Source organism: Moesziomyces antarcticus (assembly GCF_000747765.1).
Source record: "Moesziomyces antarcticus DNA, scaffold: scaffold_v10004, strain JCM 10317, whole genome shotgun sequence".
NCBI classification, from domain to species: domain Eukaryota; kingdom Fungi; phylum Basidiomycota; class Ustilaginomycetes; order Ustilaginales; family Ustilaginaceae; genus Moesziomyces; species Moesziomyces antarcticus.
In genome coordinates this window covers 241,348-250,526 of record NW_014639006.1, presented here as the reverse complement: position 1 = coordinate 250,526, position 9,179 = coordinate 241,348, and the positions used below count along the sequence as shown (strand labels likewise).

The window sequence follows — 9,179 nt, the reverse complement described above, 5'->3', positions numbered from 1 at the left end:
GGAGGGGGAGGATGCTTACCATGAACGTTTCAAAGTTGGGTCTCCACCACTGGGCTAGGCAGTCCTGAATCTCCCAATCGCCATCGTCCTTATTTCGTCCTTCGCCGTTAGGGCCAAAAGAGGCAGGATCGCTTTCGACCGGACTGAGTCTCTCGTCCAGTCGTGCCTTCATACCTTCCACCTCATCCTCTCCTGGCTTTAGGTAGTCTCCCGGTCTAAATCCCCCGCCAGTTACCACGATCTCTCCGTCAGTTGTGCCTTCTTCTCCGTCGATCTTTCTGTGTGGTTGAGGCACTTACAGCTTGAAGAAGGCGTTTGCGATTTGGAGCATGAGAACATGCGGATGTCCATGCTCGTGAACCACCAGCACCGCTTCGACAGTACGCCTCATGCCAAGATCCTCGTAGTTGTTCTGGAGCCGCTGCAGCCGCGCTGCCACCGACGGGTCTTCTTCCGGCTGCGCCTCCTTGGTGGTGAACGTGAAGGCCGTGACGGGATGCAGCGTCAGTGTCTGCGACATTGTGGGCGAGTTCGGCGTGTGGTGATCCCTGAAATTGCAGTGTGGTGTGCGTGCGAGGCTTCGCCTTGTTGTACCTCCTCGAAGTCGACGCTCGGTGGCTGTGTTGGTGGTGGGGCGCAAAGAGTGGGGACGCTGGCGGACCGGTGGAGAGAGGGTCAAAAGAGTGCGCATCCGATGAACCCTTGTCGGTGCTGCATTTCGCGTAGAAGGGCGCCTGAGCTTCGAGACGCGGAAAATGCGTGACTTGGGGTTGTTAGACCGGCAGGGTGCTGACTGAGATTGGATCTGCTGCATCGGGTCGGTGGCTCTGGCGTGCCCGCCATGATTGGGCCTCGAACGAGTTGCACTTTTTGGCGGAAAACGACGAAAAAGGCAGCCCAAAAAAGGAGCCAGAAAAGGAAAAAATGGTCCCGATGATGCAGATGCAGACGCCTGTCAGAGACGCGAGGCCGATCCACGAGAGTGACGAGGTGCGGCGGCGCGGATTCACGTCACGACGCCTGTCGAGGCGCCGCCCCCGCCTCCACCCAAACCGCGTGTGTCCCGTGGTGATGTGCCTGTGTGCATTCGCGCATCCGGGTCTCCGCATCTGGCAAATCCATCCACCAGCAGCCCGATTGGCGCCCTGCCCATCCATCCACCCATCCATCCATCCATCCTCGCATCCATCCGTTGCTCTTCTCTCTCATCCATCCCTTACACGGTCGCTCGCTCCCTGCCTCCCGACATCCACATCCAACGACCAGTGCCTCGCCTCGATACAGCCATGTCGTCCACTCCTTTCAAGGGCTCGCTCAAGGCCAAGCGCAAGGGCGAACTCACCGAGATCGCGCAGGCGCTCGGCATCGGCCTCGACCAGTCGCAGAAGAAGGAGGAGCTGGAAGACCTCATCCGAGAACACCTGCTGAGCCACAAGAACCAGTACTCGTCCGACGACAACTTCCGCGGCCTCATTGACAGCCTCGACTCGGGCCGCAGGCGATCCGCGCGCTCCAGCAGCGTCAACGGCAACGCGTAAGTTGCTCGCGTCATGAACGACCGAAACGCACCCGAGCCCCAACCACTGACATCTGCTCCTACTTTTCTTGAAATGGACAGCGACTCGGATGCGTCGGACTCGCCCGAATCGTCGGTGCGCTCGCCGCGCAAGCACTCGCAGCGCCCCTCCAACCTGGGCACGCCCTCGACGCCGTTTGGCGCGAGCGCGTCCGAGATGGCCACGACGGTCAAGCAGCGCGGTCTCAAGGCGCGCAAGTCGCTCGACAAGCTCGTCGACTCGATCCAGGACTCGGCGCGATCCACCGCGCACGAGCTCACCTCCGAGGTGCAGGACGCGCAGAGCGAGGTGGCTGCCAGCCTGCAGGCTGTGCAGGGCGAAGCGGCCAAGCGCTACCGCAAGGCCAAGAATGCGGGCAACAAGCTGTTTGTGCGCACGCGCACGTGGCTGAGCGATGCGCACAACCTCGTGCGTCTGCTCATCGCGTTCGAGGGCATCCTGCTCGTGCTCGCCACGCTGCCCACCACGTACGTCCAGCTGGGCAGCCGCGGTCCGCACATCCCCGTGGTGAATCCCAAGAGCGGCATCAACGACTACCTGCCGCACTGGGCGATTACGCTGCCGGACGTGCGCGCGCTGGTGAGCGTAGCGTTCTACCGACCGCTGGTGCTGTGGGCGGTGTACAGCGTGCTGGTGCCGCTGGCAGTCGCCCACCTGGTGACGTTTGACCGTCGCTCGCAGCCGTCGACGTACTCGTTCCTGCTGGCGCGTCTGTCGGCGCTGGTGTTCCTGGCGCGCGTGCTGCCCAACAGCACGCTCACCGCACTCGGCCTGCCAGCTCCCGCCGTGCTGGGCGTCGCCGCTGGCGAGGTGCCCGAGTCGGCACTCATCCGGGGCCTCCGCTCGCTGTTCTCCTACGACTACGTGCTCGCCCACCTCGGCGTGGACCTGCAGATCTGGGCCACCGCCACCGCGTTCGGATTCGCCCAGTACGAAGCCATCGCGATCCGACCCCGCGCTGCCTGATCGCAGCGAGTGTTTCGCCCTACACGCGACGGCCTGTCTAACGAGATACCCGGCAGGTCCGTGCTTTGCTTGATTTTCCCATTCCTGCCCCCCGTCCTTGACTGTATCGCGACTCCGACTCCCTCTTTTTGCTCCGGTCCTCACGCCGCGTTTTTCTTATTCGTCCCTGGCCGCCTGCGTGGCCAGGATGTGGATTATTTATATGTATGTATGTATCGAGACTTTCCAAGATCCCGCCAATGGCAAGATCTGTAGCTGTGCAAGTTTGCGTCATGGCGGGTGTCGGTGTGGTATCAAGCCGAGGACGGCTGTGGTGCGGAGGGCGAGAGTTGCGCAACGAGGTTGGCGAGCGAGGCGTCGGTTTGTGGTGGATCCGATGAAGAAGTGCTGCGTACTTCGCGTGCGAGTGCTTTGGCGCGTTCCAGCGCCACTTGCTGGATGATCGACGGAGGTAGCGAGCCATCCCCACCTGGCGCGGCCTCAGAGGGGGGTGATGACGATGTTGCGGGCTGTGTCGCTCTATCTTTGCCCAGGATCGCCTCGAGTTCGAGTGCTTCTGGTCCCACCACCCACCTCTTCTCCAGTGCCATGTTCAACAGCACCGAGACCGCTGCCTGGAGCTGACGGCTCTTGAGTTCTTCGTCCTGCCTCTCTCGGAGCAGTTTCAAGCGCGCCTCGATGAGCGACGGATCCGCCTCCTCTGTCACGTCCCCGCTGCCCAGTGCCCCACTCGTGTCTGACGATGAATCTCGCTGCTGGTCGTCGAGACGTTCAAGCTGGTCGAGGTCGATGCCGAGGACGTGTGCCATGCGCTGGACGTGGTCGCTGAGCTGATTCAGCGCGTCCTCGGTGCGGTCTCGCTGTTCTGCCTTCTTGCGTGATCCGCGGTAGGTCTCTCCGAGAATGAGCGCTGCTGCGACAAAGAAAAGAAAGCCCTCCGAGATGGCGTTGGCGCCATTGGCGATCGCCTTGGCATCGTTGAGTGGCCGCACCTTTTGCTGCACACCGTTCGGGAGCAGGTTGGTGCGCAATGCCATCTCGGTCCGATGCATCCTCTGCGCTAGTGATATGCAGATCTGAAAGCCAAAGCAAGCAAAGCAAGTGAGGCCAAGGCGTCAGCAGGGGAGTAGTGATAGCGTTGTTGCGAGGGGATGGCGCTTACTTTGCGGAAGGTCTCATGCTGGGCGGCCTGGCTCTTGAGCTGCGTCGCGATGGGTTTGGCGAGCGTGCGGATGGCCAGCGTGGCGATCTTGGCTGTCGCCATGCTGCCGGACAGATGGTATAGAGTTGTGCGAGGAGGGGCGACAGGGTGAGAGTCAAGCTTCGAGGTGGAGGAGGAGGCCCAACTTCAAGGCTTCTGGAAGGGTCCGCGCGGTGCCAACGCCGCCGAACCGTGCCCGACTGAGCCGTGCGAATTTCCGTGAATTGTGAGGGCTTTGAGACTCGACACGGCAAAACAAATCGCACGGTCCGGCGACTTCCGGTGAGCAGACATGTGCAGCCGCTTGCATCCGACCCAAAATCCCCACCAACGTCGCCGCATTCCGACACGTGCCGAGCGCAGAGCAAGCGCATCAGCGTCGCTGTCTATTCGCTTCGACCAAGAACCGCCTCGAGAGGGGAGTCTGTGCCGGGAGACTCAGCCACACTGCGCGGACGATCCGATGAGCATCGGAGATCTCGAGGCGCGAGGGTGAAGCCTCCACATGCACCCAAACCTGGAAAGAGAGAAAAAAAAAAGGCACGGCACTGCGCTCTTAGCGAGAAGTCTATTCCAGAAAGGAGCTGCACATATGGTTTCGCAGCAATTCGCCGGTGCGTTGCTGTTTTGCTTCCTTGGGCGATGCACAGTTCGGTTGTTTTCCTCTGCCGCTCGGTCGGATACCGACGACCTCACCCCGCACACAATCTGATCGCGGCCCGCTGCCGACGAGTGGACTACGGAGGCCCGTCGGCTGGGTTTGGCGTGGACCGGGTCAGTGCGTCGCGCGGAAAAGCTCGGATCTGACAACGTGCGATGTGGATGAGCTTGAATTGGAGCTCGGCTGTAGCGGCAAGCAGCGTTAAACGCAGCTGCACGAATCACTCAGCCGGTGCGTAGCCAGCTCCATAAATTTCTATTCGATTCCTTCGCACTGCATCGCACAGGAGTCGAGCCACTCATCAACGCCTCTCTGAGCTTGTTGCGCACATTCATCCCTCCAAGCATCCCACTCAGCTCTGCGTCATCCTTCCTCTCCACCACCATCCTCGCTGCACTGCGCCTGGACACTTCTACTTAGGTGCGCGCAGACTCCCCGCTCTGCATGCTTCTCACCACCACCATCGCATCGCACTGAGGCCAAAGCGTGTACAACGACCCATCACCATGCCGCGCAGAGGCAATCTCGGCGGTCACCGCGTGGTGATCGCCTCGCTCTTCTTGCCGGACACTCTCCACTTCACGGAGCCCGAGTTCGAGTCCGCCCTGGCAGAGTCGCCCGAGGAGTCCACCGCTCCCCCCTCGCCCGAATCCATCCCCAACGATGCCCCGCTGCCCCTCCACGAGCTCTCGTCCAGGCTCGCCGCTTCCATGTCCATGTCCAGCAACAGCAGCAGCAGCAACAATGACCGCCAATCCCGCACAGCGCCGCTGCCCGCACGCACGCCCAAGAACCGCCAGCCCTCGTTCACAGATACGAGGATCAACATGAGCGAGCTCATGTACGAGGCCGCCGCCGTGCCCAGGCTCGACATGCGCGACGGCCCCATCTCGGGCGCATCCAGCCCACTCGCCAACTCGCGTCGCGGCTCCATGTCCGAACACACCTCAGCCGCCGGCGGCCCCTCGTCCGGCCCTTCAGACATCCCCGTCGCCCCAGCTTCCGATCATGGTCGTGCCGCCACACTCGCAGACCCTTCCGCTGCCTCTGTCTTCTCCACCTCTCCTCTACTTGGCCAGCCGCTCGCCGATGCTCCACCCGCAGCGCCCAAGAGCCGCCGCACCAGCTTCAACACCAACACCAGCAGTGGCACCGCACTCGCCCCCGCCGCCAACATCCCCGAAGGCTCGGGCACCCGCACCCCAGGCGCAATGGCTGGCGGAAAACTTGGCATCACCACTCCCCTCAGCATCATCTCGGACCTCGCTGCCAGGCGTGGCGGTCCCATCCCACCGCCCAACACAAACGCAGAAAGCGAGAGGCACCACCCCTTTGGCTCCGGCGCCGTCACTCCCAAGGCTGGCTCACAGACCCCCGGCGTCGCAAACCGTCCGCCAGGACTCGCCCGTGCTTTCCCCTCGTCTTTGAGCATGACCAAGGCGAATCCATCGGGCACCGTCTCGGCCGGTCCAGGCCAGCTGCCCACGCTCAGGAGCCTCGCGTCTGCAAAGCCCACCGTCGCAGCATCCGGATCCAAGACCCCAGGCCTGCCCTCGGCGTCGCGTCCAGGTCGCACCACTACCGCCGCCGCCGGAGGCACCGTCAACGACCATGGAAGGGGCGCCATCGCTTCGCCCGTGCAATCTCGCAGCAGCGCTTCTCTGGCTCCCGAACGCCCTTCGTCGCGCGAGCTGCTCGGCCACGCCCGTACGCCGCGCGAGCGCTCCGTCGCCTCGTCGCCCACCGCCTCCATCAGGGGCCGCGTGAATCAGCATGGCGCTGGGCCCTCCAGCGGCCCACCTGCAGCTCCCTCATCCGTCTTCAGCCGCAACAAGAGCATCCGCACCGCCGGCCGTCGCGCCCACGCACGCCGCGCTTCGTCCGCAAACCGTTCGCAGCTCGGCCGCCGCACCTCCACCGCATCGCTCGACACCGTCGCCGACGACAGCGTAGATGCGGCGCTCCCGCCCTTCGAGTTCGTCTCCAACCCCTCGGCCAACGGCGGCCTCGTCAATGCGGTCAAGAGCATCGAGCGCGAACGTCTGCGCGCAGGTAAGCTTTACGTCGGCACCCCCGGCCTCTCGATCGAGGGAGGCTGGCTCGGCCCCACAGAGCGACGCGAGCTCGAGCAAAAGTACATGCAGGAGCGCTCCTCCATGCCCGTCTGGCTCGACGACGACGACTTTGACCTCAGCTACAACCGCTTCTGCAAGCAGATCCTCTGGCCCACCTTCCACTACACCTCGCCCACCTCCAAGGGCCTCGACAACGAGCACGAGGCGTTCCAGGCCTACTGGGAGGTCAACCGCCGCTTCGCCGATGCCATCGAGGACGTCTACCAGCAGGGCGACATCGTGTGGATCAACGACTACCATCTGCTCCTCGTGCCGCAGATGGTGCGCGAGCGCCTGCCCCACGCCACCATCGGCTTATTCGTACACATCGCCTTCCCTTCGTCCGAGATCTTCCGCTGCCTCAGCATGCGCGAGACGCTGCTCAAAGGAATGCTCGGCGCCGACCTCATCGGCTTCCAGACCCACAACTTCTGCCGCCACTTCCGCCAGACCGTCAGCCGCATCCTCCAGCTCGAAGCCACTCCCAAGGGCGTCCAGCTCGAAGGCAGCTTTGTCACTGTCGCGCCCTTCCCCATCGGCATCGACGTGCGCAGCCTCAACGCCAAGCGCCGCGATCCCGACGTGAGCGAGTGGGTGGCGCAGCTGCGCCAAAAGTACGCCGGCAAGCGCATCATCGTCGGCCGCGACAAGCTCGACTGGATCAAGGGCGTGCGCCAGAAGCTGCTCGCATTCGAGGCGTTCCTCGACGAGCATCCAAAGTGGGCCGGCCAGGTGGTGCTCATCCAGGTCGCGCTCGCCACCACCGAGGAGAACGAGGAGATCGGCGAGGCCACCGACGTCGTGTCGCGCATCAACAACAAGTACAGCACGCTCACCTACCAGCCCGTCGTCTTCCTGCACGTGCAGGACATCACCTTCAGCCAGTACCTTGCGCTGCTCACCGTCGCCGACTGCTTCCTCGCCACGAGTCTCCGCGAGGGCATGAACCTCACCTCGCACGAGTTTGTCGTGTGCCAGGAGGTGAGCCACCGTCCGCTGGTGCTGTCCGAATTCACGGGCACCTACTCGGGCCTGCGCGCGTGCATCGGCATCAATCCGTGGAACACCAAGCAGGTGGCGCACGCCATCCACAAGGCGCTCACCATGGACGAGAGCGAGATGGTGCAGCGCTGGACGGATCTGCACCGCGTCGTGGTCACCCAGACGGCGCAGCAGTGGATCACGTCGCTGCTCGGCCATCTGGAGCGCGCGCATCTGGAGCAGGAGCGGCTGGAGAACATGTTTGTGCCGCGTCTGGAAGTGGCGCAGCTCGTGTCCGAGTGGCGCGCCGCGCATTCGCGACTGCTGCTCATCGATCTCGAGGAGACGCTGGTGAAGCACGACCCGCTGCTCGCGCACGAGCAGGGCGGCTTCCGTCCGCCCGAGTGGCTCTTTACGCTGCTCAACGATCTGGCAGCCGACGGCAAGAACGTCGTGTACATCCTGAGTGGAATGGGCACGCACGACCTCGACCGCGTAGCGACGCGCATCGACAGCGTCGGCTTCGTCGCCGAACACGGCTGCTTTGTCAAGCACGCCGGCGAGAATCACTGGAACAGTCTCGTGGCGCCGTTCGACCTCAAGCCGGTGCACGACATCCTCAGCTACTTTACCGAGCGCACGCCCGGCTCGTACATCGAGCAGCGCGGTGCATCCATGTGCTGGCGCTTCTGGAACGACACGCTGGGCGACCGCAACTCGCACGAGGCGCAGTGGGCACGTCGCCAGTCGGCCGAAGTGGCCAACTTAATCCACGAGCGCTTCTCGCACTCGCTGCGCGTGGTACCCTGTCGGACCAACTGCCTCATCCTGCCGCGGCACGCGAGCCGCGTGGCGGCGGTGCAGCACATCATCATGCAGATGAGCATGGTTGGATCGGTGGCCACGGGTGGGAACGGTAGTCAGGCGTTGGGACCGACGGCGTATGCGTCTGGGCACAAGGTGGGCTCGGTGGCGGAGACGAGCGATGCGCCGCTCGAGAGCGCTTACAAGCAGCCGTCGAACTACTGGCCGATGCCTACGGCGCACAGCACACGCGCGTCGTCGCCGGTGGTGCATCACTCGCCCATGCGCACGCATGCTGGGTCCGTATCGCACCTTCCGCACCATGTGCACCACACGCACACGTTTGACTTTGTGCTTGCGCTCGGCCAGGACGAAAAGCTGCTCGCCTACGTCAATACGCTCGACCTCTTTGCGCCCGTCACATGCACCACCGTCGATCTCGACAAGAACAGAGGCACCGAGGCCGCCTACTTTCTCGCACAGGACGATGTGCGCGAGGCTCTCGACGAGATCGTGGGATTCCGCGCACGAGACCTCAAGTGGAACCATCGCTGAGCGTAAGCAAAGAGCACGCGATGTCGACATCCCAATCACAATGGTACCGTGTGTGTGATTGTGAGAGAGTGAGCGGTTTTGGCCCGGAATCACGGGGCCACGGGGCCACGAGGAGGCTCGAGCCCTTGGCATTGTGACCTACGCGAGAGGCCGTGCCATTGTTTGCAGTGGCACTTATACGGCAACGTCCGCAGCACGGGAGGTTGACTTCCGCATCGCAACCCGGATACAAAAAAATGATCAACCTCAGCCGATGCGGTTCCCCACCGCACAATGAGATGATGGAGATGAGAGTCTGGCAAGTGAAAAAGTTGGCATTG

The 9,179-nt window shown here is 63.1% G+C and overlaps 4 protein-coding genes across 4 annotated transcripts in view; 2 read left to right on the top strand and 2 right to left on the bottom strand.

The window, feature by feature from the left end:
• The window catches only part of PAN0_004c2208 (uncharacterized protein), a gene marked incomplete at both ends in the record, with an annotated part of 1,147 nt that extends 627 nt beyond the window's left edge, over positions 1 to 520 (bottom strand). The window contains 2 exons of the mRNA XM_014802153.1: positions 20 to 215; positions 300 to 520. Coding sequence (XP_014657639.1) covers positions 20 to 215; positions 300 to 520 — 417 coding nt within the window. The remainder of the gene's footprint in view (positions 1 to 19; positions 216 to 299) is intronic.
• A 766-nt stretch (positions 521 to 1,286) lies between these two features.
• PAN0_004d2207 (uncharacterized protein) lies at positions 1,287 to 2,543 on the top strand (the record flags this gene model as incomplete). The annotated part of the gene is made up of 2 exons (XM_014802152.1): positions 1,287 to 1,534; positions 1,619 to 2,543. 2 exons carry the CDS (start codon positions 1,287 to 1,289, stop codon positions 2,541 to 2,543), a joined length of 1,173 nt encoding a protein of 390 aa, XP_014657638.1.
• A 293-nt stretch (positions 2,544 to 2,836) lies between these two features.
• On the bottom strand, positions 2,837 to 3,807 carry PAN0_004c2206 (OPA3-domain-containing protein; the record flags this gene model as incomplete). Its single annotated transcript, XM_014802151.1, has 2 exons — positions 2,837 to 3,619; positions 3,706 to 3,807. 2 exons carry the CDS (start codon positions 3,805 to 3,807, stop codon positions 2,837 to 2,839), a joined length of 885 nt encoding a protein of 294 aa, XP_014657637.1.
• Positions 3,808 to 4,911: 1,104 nt separating this feature from the next.
• PAN0_004d2205 (glycosyltransferase family 20 protein) lies at positions 4,912 to 8,859 on the top strand (the record flags this gene model as incomplete). The annotated part of the gene is made up of 1 exon (XM_014802150.1): positions 4,912 to 8,859. The coding sequence occupies one exon, from the start codon at positions 4,912 to 4,914 to the stop codon at positions 8,857 to 8,859; it is 3,948 nt and encodes a 1,315-aa protein (XP_014657636.1).
• Between the last annotated feature and the right edge of the window lie 320 nt (positions 8,860 to 9,179).